The sequence below is a fragment of the Chinchilla lanigera genome, unplaced genomic scaffold (genome assembly GCF_000276665.1).
Source record: "Chinchilla lanigera isolate Chin_1 unplaced genomic scaffold, ChiLan1.0 scaffold00003, whole genome shotgun sequence".
Lineage (NCBI taxonomy): Eukaryota > Metazoa > Chordata > Mammalia > Rodentia > Chinchillidae > Chinchilla > Chinchilla lanigera.
The window spans coordinates 2,188,025-2,201,686 of record NW_004955404.1 but is presented as its reverse complement, the minus strand read 5'-3'; the positions used below and the strand labels follow the sequence as shown (position 1 = coordinate 2,201,686).

Below are 13,662 nucleotides of genomic sequence, written 5' to 3'. Positions count from 1 at the left end.
GATGGGTAGATGACTGATAGATGGATGATGGATGGATAGATGATGGATGGATGAGTAGATGACTGATGGATGGGTGATGCATGGATGGATGGATGGATGATGGATGAATGATGGATGGGTAGATGACTGATGGATGATGGATGGATGGATGGATGACAGATGAATGATGGACAGATGGGTTGATAGCTAGATAGAATTTACCAGTTTTTAAAATTGCCCTTTCTCCTAGTGGCAGCATCTTTCAAAGAAATCTCTTCCCTCTGCACCTCTGGCTCTTTGGGTACAGGGCGAGGGCCGGGGCTGTTTGCCGGGCAGTGCTTCCACCTCCTCAGGGTCCTCCTTCCTCCCTGGGCTTCATGACCTTGAGTGTCGAGGAAGCAGCAGACCAGCAGGCTTCCTGATCCCTCACCCTGACAGAACACCTTAGATCTTCATTGCTCCCAAGCATTTCACGTGTTAAAAATTAGTAAAAAGTGAACTGCTGTCCCAGGACTCACACACTGCCCACTCGGGGCCGTGGTGATCTCACCGGTGCTCCCAGCCCTCCCGTCTGTGTCTACCATGCCAGCCCGCTCCGTTCTCTCAGACACCCTGTGTCATTTTAATTGTTGCAAAATACACAACGTGCTGGAGGAGGGGGGCTGCACACCTGTCATCCAGCCCTTGGGCACTGGGGCAGGAGCATCACCATGAGTTCAAGGCCAGCCTAGGCTACACAGCAAGACCCTGTCTCAAAAAAAAACCCAAAATACACAACAGGCACCTTCTCTTCTTGGCCACCTCTAAGCCCAGGCCTGGGACCACTGGGCACACCTGCCCTGTGCTGTGGCCCTCGCCACCACCTCTCCCCCAGAACCTCACTGTCACCCCCATCAGAGCTCCACACCCCGTGAAACACCCCCACCTTTGCTAGCCCCAGGGGCCTGCTCTACTCCTCATCCCATAGGCTTGGCCCCTGGGGACTCAGACAAGTGGAATCACAGCGCCTTTGTCCTCCTGAGCCCGGCTGACGTCCCTGAGCACCACGTCTCCAAGGCTCAGCCCTGGCATAGTCCTTGTTGAGCTTCTTTTCTTTTCCTTCCTTTTAAAAGGCTGTATAATATTCCTATACTGTCTGAATTTTGTATTTTTAGATTCAGTTCTGCCTTTGGCTAAGAGGCTGCACAAACCTGCAGCTGGCCTAAGGGGCCCATGGGTCCAGTGGGAGTCTGCTGGCAGGGAGAGATGACATTTTTCAGAGTTGGGGGCTTGTGAAAGGACTCTGGAGGCCATCCTTGCCTGGGCTCTGCTGCAGGCCTCTCCCAGTAGGAGACCACATGATGCTGAGGAGAGGAGCCCCCAAGGGCAGCCGCCGCTGGAGGTGGCCCCAGGACCTTCCTTGGGTGGGCCTGCCTTATGCTGTCTTGCTTCTAAGCCAGTGTCCAGCAGGACTCGTTCCGCCGCAGCTGTGAGGCCTGGCCGGGAGGGGCTGAGGTTGGAGAGGCTGCGGGGCAACCTGGGGTGCTCTCCTGGCCAGAGGAGGCCTCAGGGTGGCTTCGAGGCAGGGGCGGCTCAGAACTGTACCCCTGGGCGCTGCCCATGCTGGGGGCAACCGAGGGAAGACGTGAGCCAGGCCCCAGGGCCCCTCAGGCAGGACAGGAGCTCACCCAGCCATCCCATGTCCACCGGATGCCGGGCCGGTCACCTGCTGGACGGTGGTGACCACCGGGGTGGGGGGGCCAGCGGAGCCTTGGCCAGGCTCAGGCTGTGCTCAGAGTCGCAGCACAAACGCGTGTGCTCCACGCCAGGACCAGCTCAGGCCTCACAAAGCACCTAAGCCGGTGGAGGCCGCTCCCCTGCCAGTTCCGCTTGACTTGAGCAGCGCGGTGGACAGATGCGGCTCATCTGCAGTCACACGGATGCAAAATGTGCTTCCGCTGCAAGACGGGGAGCCAAACTATTCCAGCTCCTAGAGCATGTTTTTCTCCTTGAGCTCCAGACCCGAAGAGATGCGGGCGCCCGGCCAGTGACACCCTCTGGGCTGCGCCAAGCTGGGCTTTCTTTGGAGCCTCGGGGCTTGGCCAGGGCCTCCTTTGTGCTCCAGACCCTGTGGAAACAGCAGCTCGCAGCACAAGGTGGGGGTAGCCCGGCCAGCACCTTCCCGAGTCCCCAAATCACGGGGCCGGTGCACTGAGGCGGCCAACAAAGGCGCCTTCTGAGAAGCTGCTTCTTCCCAGGCACTACCGTCCCCAGCAAAAGAGAGGTCTGAGCTCGCAGAGGAGGTGATGCCTCATTGCCCTCATGCTCAAAAAGCAGACTGGACATGGGGCTCCATCCTGGCTGAAGGCCAGAGAAAGGAGAGAGGGCTGGCGCAGGGCAGCTGTGATGTCCACACATGCAGTTTGTTATGCAGGTCTAGGGCAGGGCCTGACACTACTTTCTGATGCTGTCTGTGATGGTGGTGGCATTGGCATGGAGACACCAGGTGGGCAGGAAGCCAAAGGCATCTCAGCAGAGCTCTTTCAGCTGGAGATTCTGGTTCCCCTTGGCTGGCGGCTTCCTAGATGTCTTCTAAGACTGCCACTCTTCTGATCCCTTAGGAGAAACCAGCCCCGCTCACCTGCCTACAGCAGGGTATTAGGAACTCGTGGTTGCAGCTAGGCATGATGGCACAGGCCGGTCATCCCAACGCTATAGGAAGCTGAGGCAGAAGGATCCTGAGTTCGAGCCTAGCCCGGGCAAACTGGCAACACTGCGTCTCAGACTAAAAAATAAGAGGGCTGGGGACAGAGCTCAGTACAGAGGCCCTGCGTTCAACCCAGGACTGCACAAGGAAGGTCATTTCGTCTGCAGATCTTTGGGAGGGTTGAGGACTCCTGTCTCTGCAGACCTGGTCCCTGGGGCACATCTCGCAGAGAGCAGGTACAGCCCTAAGCCCTGGGCAGTTAGTCAGAGGAGGGGGGACCTGTGAAACACACTTATCCCTGCAGAAGGAGTCTCCTTGAAGGGCCAGCCTCACCCACCAAGCCCCTGGGTGGTGGACCAAGCCCCTGGGTGGTGGCCAGCAAGCTCCACAGTGTAAGTGACCAGTTAGAACAATGGCCACTCAGTCTTGCGTGCCGGACATAGAACGTGGGGTTCCAGGGTCTCAGGAGCAGCTCAGCATGCTCAGCCCCTCCCCCTCCTCTGCTGGACGGCAGCTCCTTGTCAAGAGGGGACCCTGTTTTCCCTAGAGATGATCAGTCCCAGACTGGCCGTCTCTGGCCACCATATCAGTTGGATGTCTGGAAAATTCCCAGAGGACATCGTATCCTAGAGATGATGGCAAAGCTGAAGTGGCTAGGCCAGTCCCACAGCTGCGTCTGAGGAAGCCGTCCTGGAGGGTGAGGTCTCAGATCGCAGGGCGGGACCTCACCTGGGAGGACAGGGACATCGGCACTGGGGAGCTTCGCCCTGCAACTGCCGCCCGGCTGCATGCCGGTCAGCCAAATGGCCTCACTCGAGGGCGGATGCACCCTGTCCCCGAGCCCCGTGTCATCAGTCCTCAAGGATGCCTGGCTCCTGGGGCTCCCAGTGGCTCCCCTGAGAGAAGCCCAGGTGCTTTGGGGCTTATGGTTCCACTCCACCCTGGTTCCTGGATCTGGGATCCTCCCACACTCGCGGCCCAAGGGCTTGCATGCTGTTAGACCACGCCTGGCAAGGTCTGGAGCAGAAGAACCGCTCTCACGGTGCCAGCCCCGGCCCGTCCTCTGTCCCCCAGCGCCTCCTGAACGTGAGCTCAGCTCTGCCATCCGCTTGCTCTTCCATCTGGTCCTCCGTGACCTCATCACTTGGATTTTCTCTGGCACTGCCCCTTCCCGCCTCAGTTCGGCTGCCTCTCCGGTGGCCCTCGCTCTGTTGGGTTGTGGCCGGTGGGTCCTTGCTGTCTGTCCCTGGGTGGTGGGTAGCATGGTTCAGGCTCCTGTCTTGCCCGAACATCACTGCAGCTCACAGGGGCCTGGGTGGCCGCTCGGGGGCACTGAGCACCCTGGGTGCAGGGGACCAGCGTGGGGACAGTGAGCATGCCTTGGCCCTCTGCCACGGTCACCCACTCCTGGTGGCCCTGGCAGCGTCAGCCATGTCCACCATGTGACATGCCCAGTCTCAGCCTCGGAAACCGCTGCCCGGTCCCAGGCCGCTCCTCGGCCTGTCCTCAGGGGCTCCACGGGGCTGCTTCCCGGGACCGCTTACTCCCTGCTGGCTGCGTCCTCCCCTGGCCCGGTCCTCCATGACCTGGCCAAGCCACACACCGCTGCCCATCAGAAACCACTCGGCCTCGTCCCCACCACCCTGCACCCTCCCACCCCAACCTTTGTCTGAGAGCCACATGGCTCTGCGCCCAGCCGTGTCACTGTGTGCGAGCACGGGACTGCTTCAGCGTGGCCCGCGACGTCCCCATGCCTCTGGCATGGTCTCCTCGGTGCGGGGACTGAGGGGGCGCTGGCACGGGCAGCGAGGAAGGCCAGGCTGAAGTCACTGGCTTGTGTTGTTTTAAGCGAGGCTTTCATTCTGAGGTGGCGGCAGAGCGTTCAGTCCCCAGGTGGCCGCGCACAGAGCTCTCTTGCTGTGACTCACGACCCCTTGACGCCGTGACCCTCCACCCTGTGACCCTCGACCCCCGCTTGTGCTTCCCGGGTGAGTCAACCTGTAAAACGCAGTCGTGGACATCAACAGCCTCACAGCTTCTTGGTCGCGAGCGAGGTGGTTCGCAAAGCCCCCTCGGGTGGGGCAGTACTCTGCTGACGCTCCACTTCCGGAGCAGCGTCGGCACGTTCGCACTTGCAGCGACTGTTGGTCCTTGAAGTGGATGAGCGGGAAGGCTGGGATCAGGTGCCACAGATCGTGCGGGCAGATCAGTAGGTACGACTTTGTCTCCAGCAAACTCGAGGCAGGGAGTCTTGAGTTAATAGCCTGAGAAGTTTACTGGGGACATTTGTTATCTGCTGAGGGAAGCAAACCTCACAGATTTGGACAGTGTCACTGTCACCGACCTGGGTGGCCCGTCTGTGACTGTCTTGAAGCGTCCATCTGGAGGTCATGACTTAGAGACTAGAGCTTTTGTTTTGTTTTGTGTTTGTGGTACTGGGAATTGAACCCATGCCCTCACGCTCGCCAGGCAGGCACTGTGCCACTGAGCTATATCCTTGGCCCTGGAGGTCAAGACTTAGTAGCTGGCATATCGGGTTGTGTAAAATTCAGTGAAACTGCTCTTCTTTTCGGAATTTGCCAATTTGAATTTTTTTTCCACTTCTCTCAAGTCTTCCCACAATTAAGAAAAATCAGGGAAACTGCACACCCCAGCTTGACATTTTTGAAGCAGCACCCTAGGTCACCTCGTACTGATGGGAGACCCAGCTCCAGGAGGCATTTAGCGCCTTGTTTCTGACCTGGCTTTGACGAAACGTGGGCGTAGAACACAGGACTTGGAGAAGAGATTGCTGTCCCGGGCAGGTCCGGCTCCCATGCTGCTCAGCATGTTTAACTCGATGGAGACCCAGCCCCAAGCACAGCCCACCAGGACGCTTCCTGTGGATATAAACTCCAGGAGCTGTACCGGGCCAGGCTTCTGATGCTCGCGAGAGGTGTGCAGGCTTCGGCAGCCACACGGCCAGAGCTCCACAGAGCGGGGGCACCAGCCCCCGGCCACATGAGCGTCACACACCAGTGCGCTCCCGTAATTTCACTAATTAAATAGTTTTATGTATTGGATCATTTTGGGTGAAGGACATGATTCACTGTTTTTAAGGGCTTGTTTTGGAGATGCTGAACAGAATGTTCCTCTGAGTCCAAACCCATAGAGACTGGGGTAATACAAGACGGGACAAACACCATACTCCTTTGAGGTCCCATCCTAGGTCACAGAAGCAGCTACGTGTTCACGCAAGGCATGTATCGCCCATAATCGGACAAAGGAGTCAGAACACAAGCAGGAAACAGAAGTGAGAGAAGTGTTGACCTGTAAGCCAGTTACTTACTCCTTCAATCCTTGGGGCATTAGAGCTTTTAAATCCAAATGTTTTGAAAGATATAGTAAGGTTAGCCAGGTGTGGTGGCACAGACCTGTAATCCCAGAACTCGGGAGGCTGAGGCAGGAGAATCAAGTTCTAGGCCAGCCTGGGCTACACAGCAAGACCCTGTCATGAAGGTAATAATGATGATGATGATGATGATGATGATGATGATGATATAGTCAATTTAAAATGACATAAGACACCACCATAGTTGCTCTTTCATTCTCAGAGCACCTCTGAAAGTCACACACACCCTGCTCAATGTGGGTTCCTTCAAGTTGACTCAGGTAGAAGAGGTGTCCTCCCCCACTACAAAAGAAGAAAGGGGGCCAGAGAACAATCACACTGGGGCCCCAGCTTGACAGGCTGGCCTGAGGACCCTGGCCCTCCACAACCAGAACGTTCACCCCAAGCACACTGTTCTAAGCCCACATGCTCTGGGCACGCAGCTGTGTGGTGCTGCCGCTCTGTGAAAGGTGTGGAGGGCGGCCATGGACATCGGACAGTACAGGGACATTCGAGGCAGGAGATGGGGGCCCCTGGGGCCGTGAAGAGGTAGAGGCATCAGCAGGGCCGTCGCGCCAGCAAGAGGAGAGGGTTGCACAGGCGCCCCCAGCACCTGTCGAGGTGCACGTCCTCATCCTGAGTAGGGCGCTAGTGACAAGACGTCAGCAGTGCAGCTAGGACGCCAGCTCCCTGCGTTTCAAATGGCAACACAGGAGGCGGCAGATTGAATACATACGTGGCTCCAAGCTACCAAACCAGCACCGTACGTTCTGCCTTTTACATTTCCGTGGATTCTGGTTTTGGTAGTAACACCTTCTCATTGAGCTACACCCCGTCCTTCCTTATTTTTTATTTTGAGACAGCCCTAAATTGCCCAGACTTGGCTCAGACATGCGACTCTCCTGCCTAAGCTCTCCCGAGGGCTGGGATGACGGCGCACACCCCACTGACTCTGCTCAAATGCGGGCACAGGTGGTGGGTGGCAGTGAGGCTTGCCGCGGCCCCTTTAACTGGGAATGGAACTTGGTTTTGTTTTGCAAGTCACCCTTATAGCTGCATGACTTCATCCCGAGCAAGCTAAATAAAAGAATTTTCAGTATTATAACGGTCACTAAGCAGACAACTGGCATGTCAGCGATCAGAAGGGTGAGGTTTTCGGGGCCAGTGTGGAAAGATACTGCTGCTGCGTGGCGTTTTCCTTGGGTGGCTTCACGGTGGCGGTGGGTGGCGGCTGGGAGCAAGGCTGGGGTGCTAGGCAGCAGGAGGGGCCGCGGCCAGGCAGAGTGCTTCCCAGCCAGAATGTCAGTTTGATTGGGCCAAATCCCCTGAAATCTATTGAAACGCCGCCACCGTTCACAGGCATCTCAGCAACTCCGAGGAGCGCCTCAAACCTCCTCGGGCCAGGCCTCTGCATTCTCTTCTGGGTCAAAGCCACACGCACAGCTCATCGGCCCAAGTGTCCGGCCAGGCTGTCCACCACCCGTCAGGGCTGCCATCGTGTGGGAGGGGGTGGCACCGTGGCTGGGCCTTCCCGGGTGGCACCCACTGCGGGAGGACTTGGCCTTTCTTCCCTCAGTTGAGGACCTCCCGCTAGATGTTTCTTACTGAGTGCGGTTAGCTTCCAAAACAGCGATTAAAGCACTTTCCGCCAGCAAGTGGCTGCGGGGTGGCCTGTTCTGACCTATTTTGGCTGACTGGCTCCTCTCTGAAGAGTTTGGTCGTGGGCACTGGGCTGCTGGAGCTGCCCCGCCGCATTCCTCCCGGGTGTGTCTCTTGGTCCCGACCTCTGCCTGAGATCACTGCTCTGGAAATGCTGCTTGAATCAACCCCGGGGGTCCAGACTCCTGGGTGCAGTGGTCATTTTTTTCTTTCCATGAAGCTGGGTTTTTTGGTTCTTTTTTTTTTTTTTGGTAAAGGAAATTCACTGATATTATTTTCTTCTAAAAAGATTTTAATGGTATGTCCACCCTCCAGTTGAACAGTCTGAACATTTTATGCTGGACCTGGACTGCACCAGGAATGCTGGGTGGCAGTGCCTCTGTCAGAACGTGGCGACAGGGCCAGGCCCTGTGAGGGGATGACCCCACACCTGCCCGGCCCGGCCCACAGGTGTGCTCCGCAGGTGTGCCTGTTGTAGCATCTCACTCTCCTGCTCACCTCCAGAGGGATCAAGTCCTCAAATCAGGGGATTGAACCGTGGTCCCAAACCTGGAGCCCCAGAGTCCTGGCTCCATGGGCCCCCAAACGGTGGGGGTGATGGGGATGCACCCACCGTCCCCCTAAGGATCCCAGACACATCAGCCACAGCCAAGAGCCGAGTTCCCAAAACCAAGGCGGAGGACGGCTGGGGCAGGATCCGAAAAGCTAATCCAAAGGTGCCGACAGAGGTGTCTCAAATCCTGTCACCCTGCCTCTGTGTGCCTGCTGCTGCCTGGCTGTTCTCTGCCATCTCCAGTCAGGGGCAGTGTCCCACTCCCCCTCGGGTCCCCACCAGCTCAGCAGGGCCCCCTTCAGGGTGACCCTGTGTGTGTCACGCCCTCGTCCCCGCTGTAGCTGGCCTTTTCTCTCTCCGTGATGTCCTTTGATAAGCTGATGCTTACATTTTAATGCAGTCCAATTGTTCAGACTTTGTGCGGTTGGTGATTTAACCATTAATTTTCAGTATCGCCATAGATTCTGTTGTATTCTCTTTGTGTGAAATCACGTATCTACAAGGCATGATGACTTTACGTCCTGCTTTAGAGTCTTTGCATTTCTTTTTCTTGTCTTATTGCACTGTCCAGAATGCATTAACACCTCATGTGGTCTCTGCCAAGGTTTTGCAATAGACAGCAGACCCTGTGTAAGCAATTTTCAGAGCCTAGATTCACTTCTCAAATTGTGCAGTCCCTAAAATAGCTTTCCAGGCTATCTTCAACTAGCAGGTAGCATGGAAAACAGTTCTCCAAGTCTTCTTTGTCTTTGTCCAGGGATCCAAATGCAGACAGAGACGTAAACTAGGGACAGAGTAACGGAGACAACAGCACAGCCTCGGGCCCTGTTGTCACCATAACCATGAGCCCCACGCTGTCCCACACAGCCGTCCTCCCCCGTCCCTTGGTCCTCTCGGGTTGGGAGTTGGTTGCCATTTTTCGTGGTCCCCAGGCGGCAGCTGCTGGCAGACAGGCTCACAGGAGTGTGGCCTCAGCCAGCACTAACTTTGGACAGAAGAGTCACTGGCTTTATTCTGTTTGCCACCCTAGGAGCCTCATCTTGGAAGGAGAAGCAGAGTCCTTCCAGGGCTGGTGGCTCTGCTAAGTGGTCGGCTCGTGACAAGTGTGCGACCCAGCAGTGGTCTCCAGTGTGCACCAACCCTCGGTGGCGGGAAGGCCCACTCATACTCACAGTGTGTCCAGAAGCCCCGGTGCCCAGCCTGCCGTGCCGGGTCAGCTCCAGGCTAGGCAGAGGCACACTCTCTGTTGAGTGTGGGAAGCTAGGCTCCTCACCCTCTGCTGGTCTCTGCCCACCGCGTGGGGGCGTGGCTTGCAGAGCCCCGGCCTGTGTGCCTCCAGAGCCCATCGAGCCTGGCCCTGTCTCTAGGCAGACTTGCATCTCACCGCAGAGAAGGACTGTGCACCCTGGTGATAAAATCTGTGATGCTTCAACATCTGTATGCTTTTTAATTTTATTTTATTTTTGCAGTTCTGGGGACAGAACTCAGGACTTTCACATGAGTGCATTCCTAGCCCCTATCCACCCCCCTTTTTTTGAGACTGGCTCTTTCTAAATTTCCAGATTACCCAGGATAGGATCAAACTTGAAATCCTCCTACTTCAGCCTCCCAGAGTGCTGGAATTATAGGCATGCACCAACACCCAGCTCTATATTCTTGGAAAGCATCACAATTCTGCAATTCTCCACTGGGCCTGGCAGCCCTGGTGTCCTGGGGCCCAGCCTGCTCCTCCCACACCTTGTCTGGCCTCCACGGTGCCCACGCACACATCTCCAGTGCTCCTTGTGGGCAGTTCTCGTAGCGCTTCTCCTCGCCACCGTCCCCAGAGCTCACCTGGCTTCCTCAAGGTGGTCTGGCTGCATAGAAGGGTCCTCCGGCCCCACCTGCTGACCGCCTTCCTGTGGGCTTGCGACCGCTCTATGTTTCACTCCCACGTTCCCGGCTCTGACGGTTGTGGCTGCTGCTCCATGAAGTTTTGGTGATAAAATCAGAGTTTCCTCATGGATGTAAAGTCTCACCTTTATGCCCATGTCCTGGAGCAACCCTCCTTGGAGCCCCAAGTGGTAGGAACCAGTACTGTACCTGTTCTACCTCCGAGGAGACCCAGTCCGGGAAGATGAACCAGGCTGAGATGTGCAGACAGGACTTGCAGCCGGAGTGTGGGGAGGTGGCGGGTGCATCACAGGTCCCCAGAGCGCCCCTCGTGCCGCCTGGACATGGAGATGCCAGGTCAGCCCTGAGACGAGGGTGCGGCCACAGTGCTGTCTTGGTTACTTTTTTTTCGCTGCTGGGACAAAATACCTGACGCCCAAAATCAAGGAAGGAAAGGTTTATTTCGCTTACAGTTAGTGGAAGTTTCAGTCCGTTACTTGGCAGATTATAAGGCAGAGTGGCACATGGCAACAGCTCAGGCGGCAGAACACAGCTAAGCTGCCAGCACCCACCAGGGCGGAATGGGGGAGGAATCACCTCAAGCACCCTTTTCCTCTCCCTTACATATGCAAACTATCCACCGCAGGGCGGGTGCAGCTCTCAAACCCATAATAATCAAACTCTAACAGCCTGCCCCATCGTCGCATGAGGCTTTGGAGGGGACACACAGACTTAAACCATAACAGTTACTTTTCTCTCATTGCTAGGACAAAATACCTGGCACCCAAAATTAAGGCAGAAAGGTTTCTTTAGCTCACAGTCTATGGAGGTTTCAGTCCATACTCAGCTGGCTCCAAGGCAGAGTGGCACATGGCAGAGGGCAACAGTTCATGGTGGTAGAAAAACAACAGAAGCAGCAAGAGCAAAAGGGAGGAGCGGCTGCAAACAGCCTCTTTCTGTCCCTTACACTGTGTGCAAACAACCCGCCCCAGGGCAGGTGTAGCACTCACATCCATAATCCCAGCATTGGACCATGGATCAATCATAAATCTAGAAGCCCGTCCCATGATGCATGAGGCTTTCGGGGGACACGCAGACACAAACCATAACAAGTGCCGCTTGGGCAGGCCAGAGGCAGAGCCTGGCTCCTAACTACGGCTGTCAGAAGAAGCCACCTCTGCATGTCGGTTGGGCCGGCTGGGGCTGCACCACGTGAACCCTGTGTGTCTTGTATCTGAAAGTCCTTGCTCTGTGGCCTGCGGTTCTGGTCCAAAACCTTGGGCTCCTGGCAGTGGCCTGTGTAAGGCAGGGTGCTCCGTCCTCTCCCCGCCCACTCCCCGCCCCTCTCCCCCTCCTGGCCACGCCACCTGCACTTGAGATGGTGTCAGCTATGCGAGCATGTTCCTCACAGTGTAGACCTGTCGTCTAGGAAGGGGACCCAGGGATGGAGGGAGGGGAGGACGTGAAGGGAATCGAGGTGTGCGTGTACGTGCGGCCGCTCTCCACAAGCAGCAGCATCAGGACGCAAGGCACGCGTGGATGAGTAAGAATTAAAAACAGGAAGGTCAGACCAAAGCTCCATAGTGGGCATAGTCAGGAACCGCCCAGGGCATCCCTGGGGACAGAGGACACCCCCAGGGGCATCATGGAGAAGTGGCGAATGGAAGGAGAGGCAGGATGCGACCCTTTATAGAAAGTGTGACCTCCGGAGAGGCCCAGGGACCAGGCGTCCTTTCAGAGAGGGGTGAACAGAAGCCTGGACCCAAAGGACTTGGACAAGAGAGGTTCCCCATGGACGACACCTCGCAAGAGGCCCGCGCTGTCCCCCTCCCCTGCAGGTGGCCCCTCGGTCCCTCCTTGCCCCGCCCACCTGCAGCTGTTCGCCTCTGTGTCTGCATGCAGGGCTGTTTGTATGTTCTCTCGTTCGGCCAACTTGTTTGATCTCGAGGCTATTCCCAATTATTTTCTCCACTCCTATGGCAGAGCGATGCTGAGAATTAAGAGCTGGCCATTTCCTCTTTTCCTGGAAAATATTCTAATGTGCCCCCTTGATAATATGTCTGATTGTGCGTTCAGGGCAGAACCGACCCTTTATGAACACGCGGGGAAATATCATGACGCTGCACTTGGAAAGTTGAACATAATGGGCCGATTCATGAGAACGGATGAATCAAAGCAGGAGTGAATATCAAAATGAAGTTGAACAAGTGGGTTTTCATGGGACCCTTACAACAAACCACGCTTGGAGAGCAGCCTAGGATGCTGGGTAGAAGCTGCGCTCACTCACTGGGTCTGGGCAGCCTGGCCTCGCTTCTCCTGCAGCAGCCAGCCGCAAGGGCCCGCCTCAAAGGACTGGGGATGGGCAGGACGCCTGCGACTGGTCCTGAGGACAGTGCGCACCCGTGACACCATGCCTGTACCCTGTGGGCCCACCCTGCACCCCTGGGGCTCACACAGAAGCTGCCAGGGGCCAGCGAGGAGGCATCTGATGGGCTGGAGAAGAGTGAGGGGACGTGGGAAGCAGGCCGTGCTGGGGAGGGTACCTGTAAACAGAGCAGACGCTGATGGTCGCTGTGCCATGTACACACGCGCTCCGTGTGTGAAGACCATTTGAGGGAGGCACAGAGAACTGACGAGGGACAGAGGATGTGAAAAAGCCCGCAACAAATCCATGAGAAACGATCAGCATCCAAAATACAGCCCGGAACTTACCGTGGAGCACTGCGCTGCCGTAAGGAAGGGTGAACGTGGGTCATTTGCAGGGAGATGGAGGCTCATAGAGACCCTAATATCAAGTGGAATAAATAAATCGGACACACAGCTTAAATCTCAATAAATCGGACACACAGCTTAAATCTCACGTGCTTCTCTTGCATGAGAAAACTGAGTATAAGTGAAGAGCAAAATGGAAGATAGATGGTAGGAAACGGGAAGAGGATCGTTTGCAAAGGGGAAGGGACTGAGAGACAACGGGGGAGGGGACATAGAATTCAGAGGTGTCGTGTGCACGCACCGGCTCTCCACAAGGAATGCGGCCATTGTGTAATGCAAACACGCTAATAAAAATACAGATTTTTAAAGGGTGGGAGGAGAAGGCCTGGAGCCCCTGTACCAGCGACTAACGTGCCCAGCACCGATGCTGTGTAGGCTTCGTGTACTCTGCAACCTCAGGCCCCCAGGCCAGGGCATCAGAGGAGCAGGCCCTCCCCACATTGATCAGCCGCAGCAGGGAGGAGGATTGTCTATTAAGGGAAAAGCCTGCCGGCTGCAGTCTGACTGTTTATGGTATGTGGAGCTGCGCTTCCTGGCAGGCGCGTTCCAAGGGTGGTGCCTGGGTGAGGAAGCCTGAATCACAGCGGTCAGGAAGGAGGGGGGCGGACCTGCCAGTGCAGGGAAGACAGCTAGGGCCACCTGCGTCAGGCCCAAAGTCTGGGTGATGGTGCCAAGTGCTTCCCAGAGTCCAGTGATGGTGCTGAGTGCCTCCCACGGTGGGGCATGAACCCCCCCCCCAAGTCTCGAAGCGCCGTGTGCTGCCGTCCCCCA

The 13,662-nt window shown here is 56.5% G+C and overlaps 1 protein-coding gene across 1 annotated transcript in view; it reads right to left on the bottom strand.

The window, feature by feature from the left end:
• Col4a1 (collagen, type IV, alpha 1) overlaps positions 1–5,494 on the bottom strand; it is a 131,132-nt gene extending 125,638 nt beyond the window's left edge. Inside the window, exons 1-2 of the mRNA XM_013516808.1 lie at positions 5,406–5,494; positions 4,699–4,815 (exon numbers count right to left, since the gene is read on the bottom strand). Of these exons, the coding sequence (XP_013372262.1) occupies positions 4,699–4,815; positions 5,406–5,494 (206 nt within the window). The remainder of the gene's footprint in view (positions 1–4,698; positions 4,816–5,405) is intronic.
• Between the last annotated feature and the right edge of the window lie 8,168 nt (positions 5,495–13,662).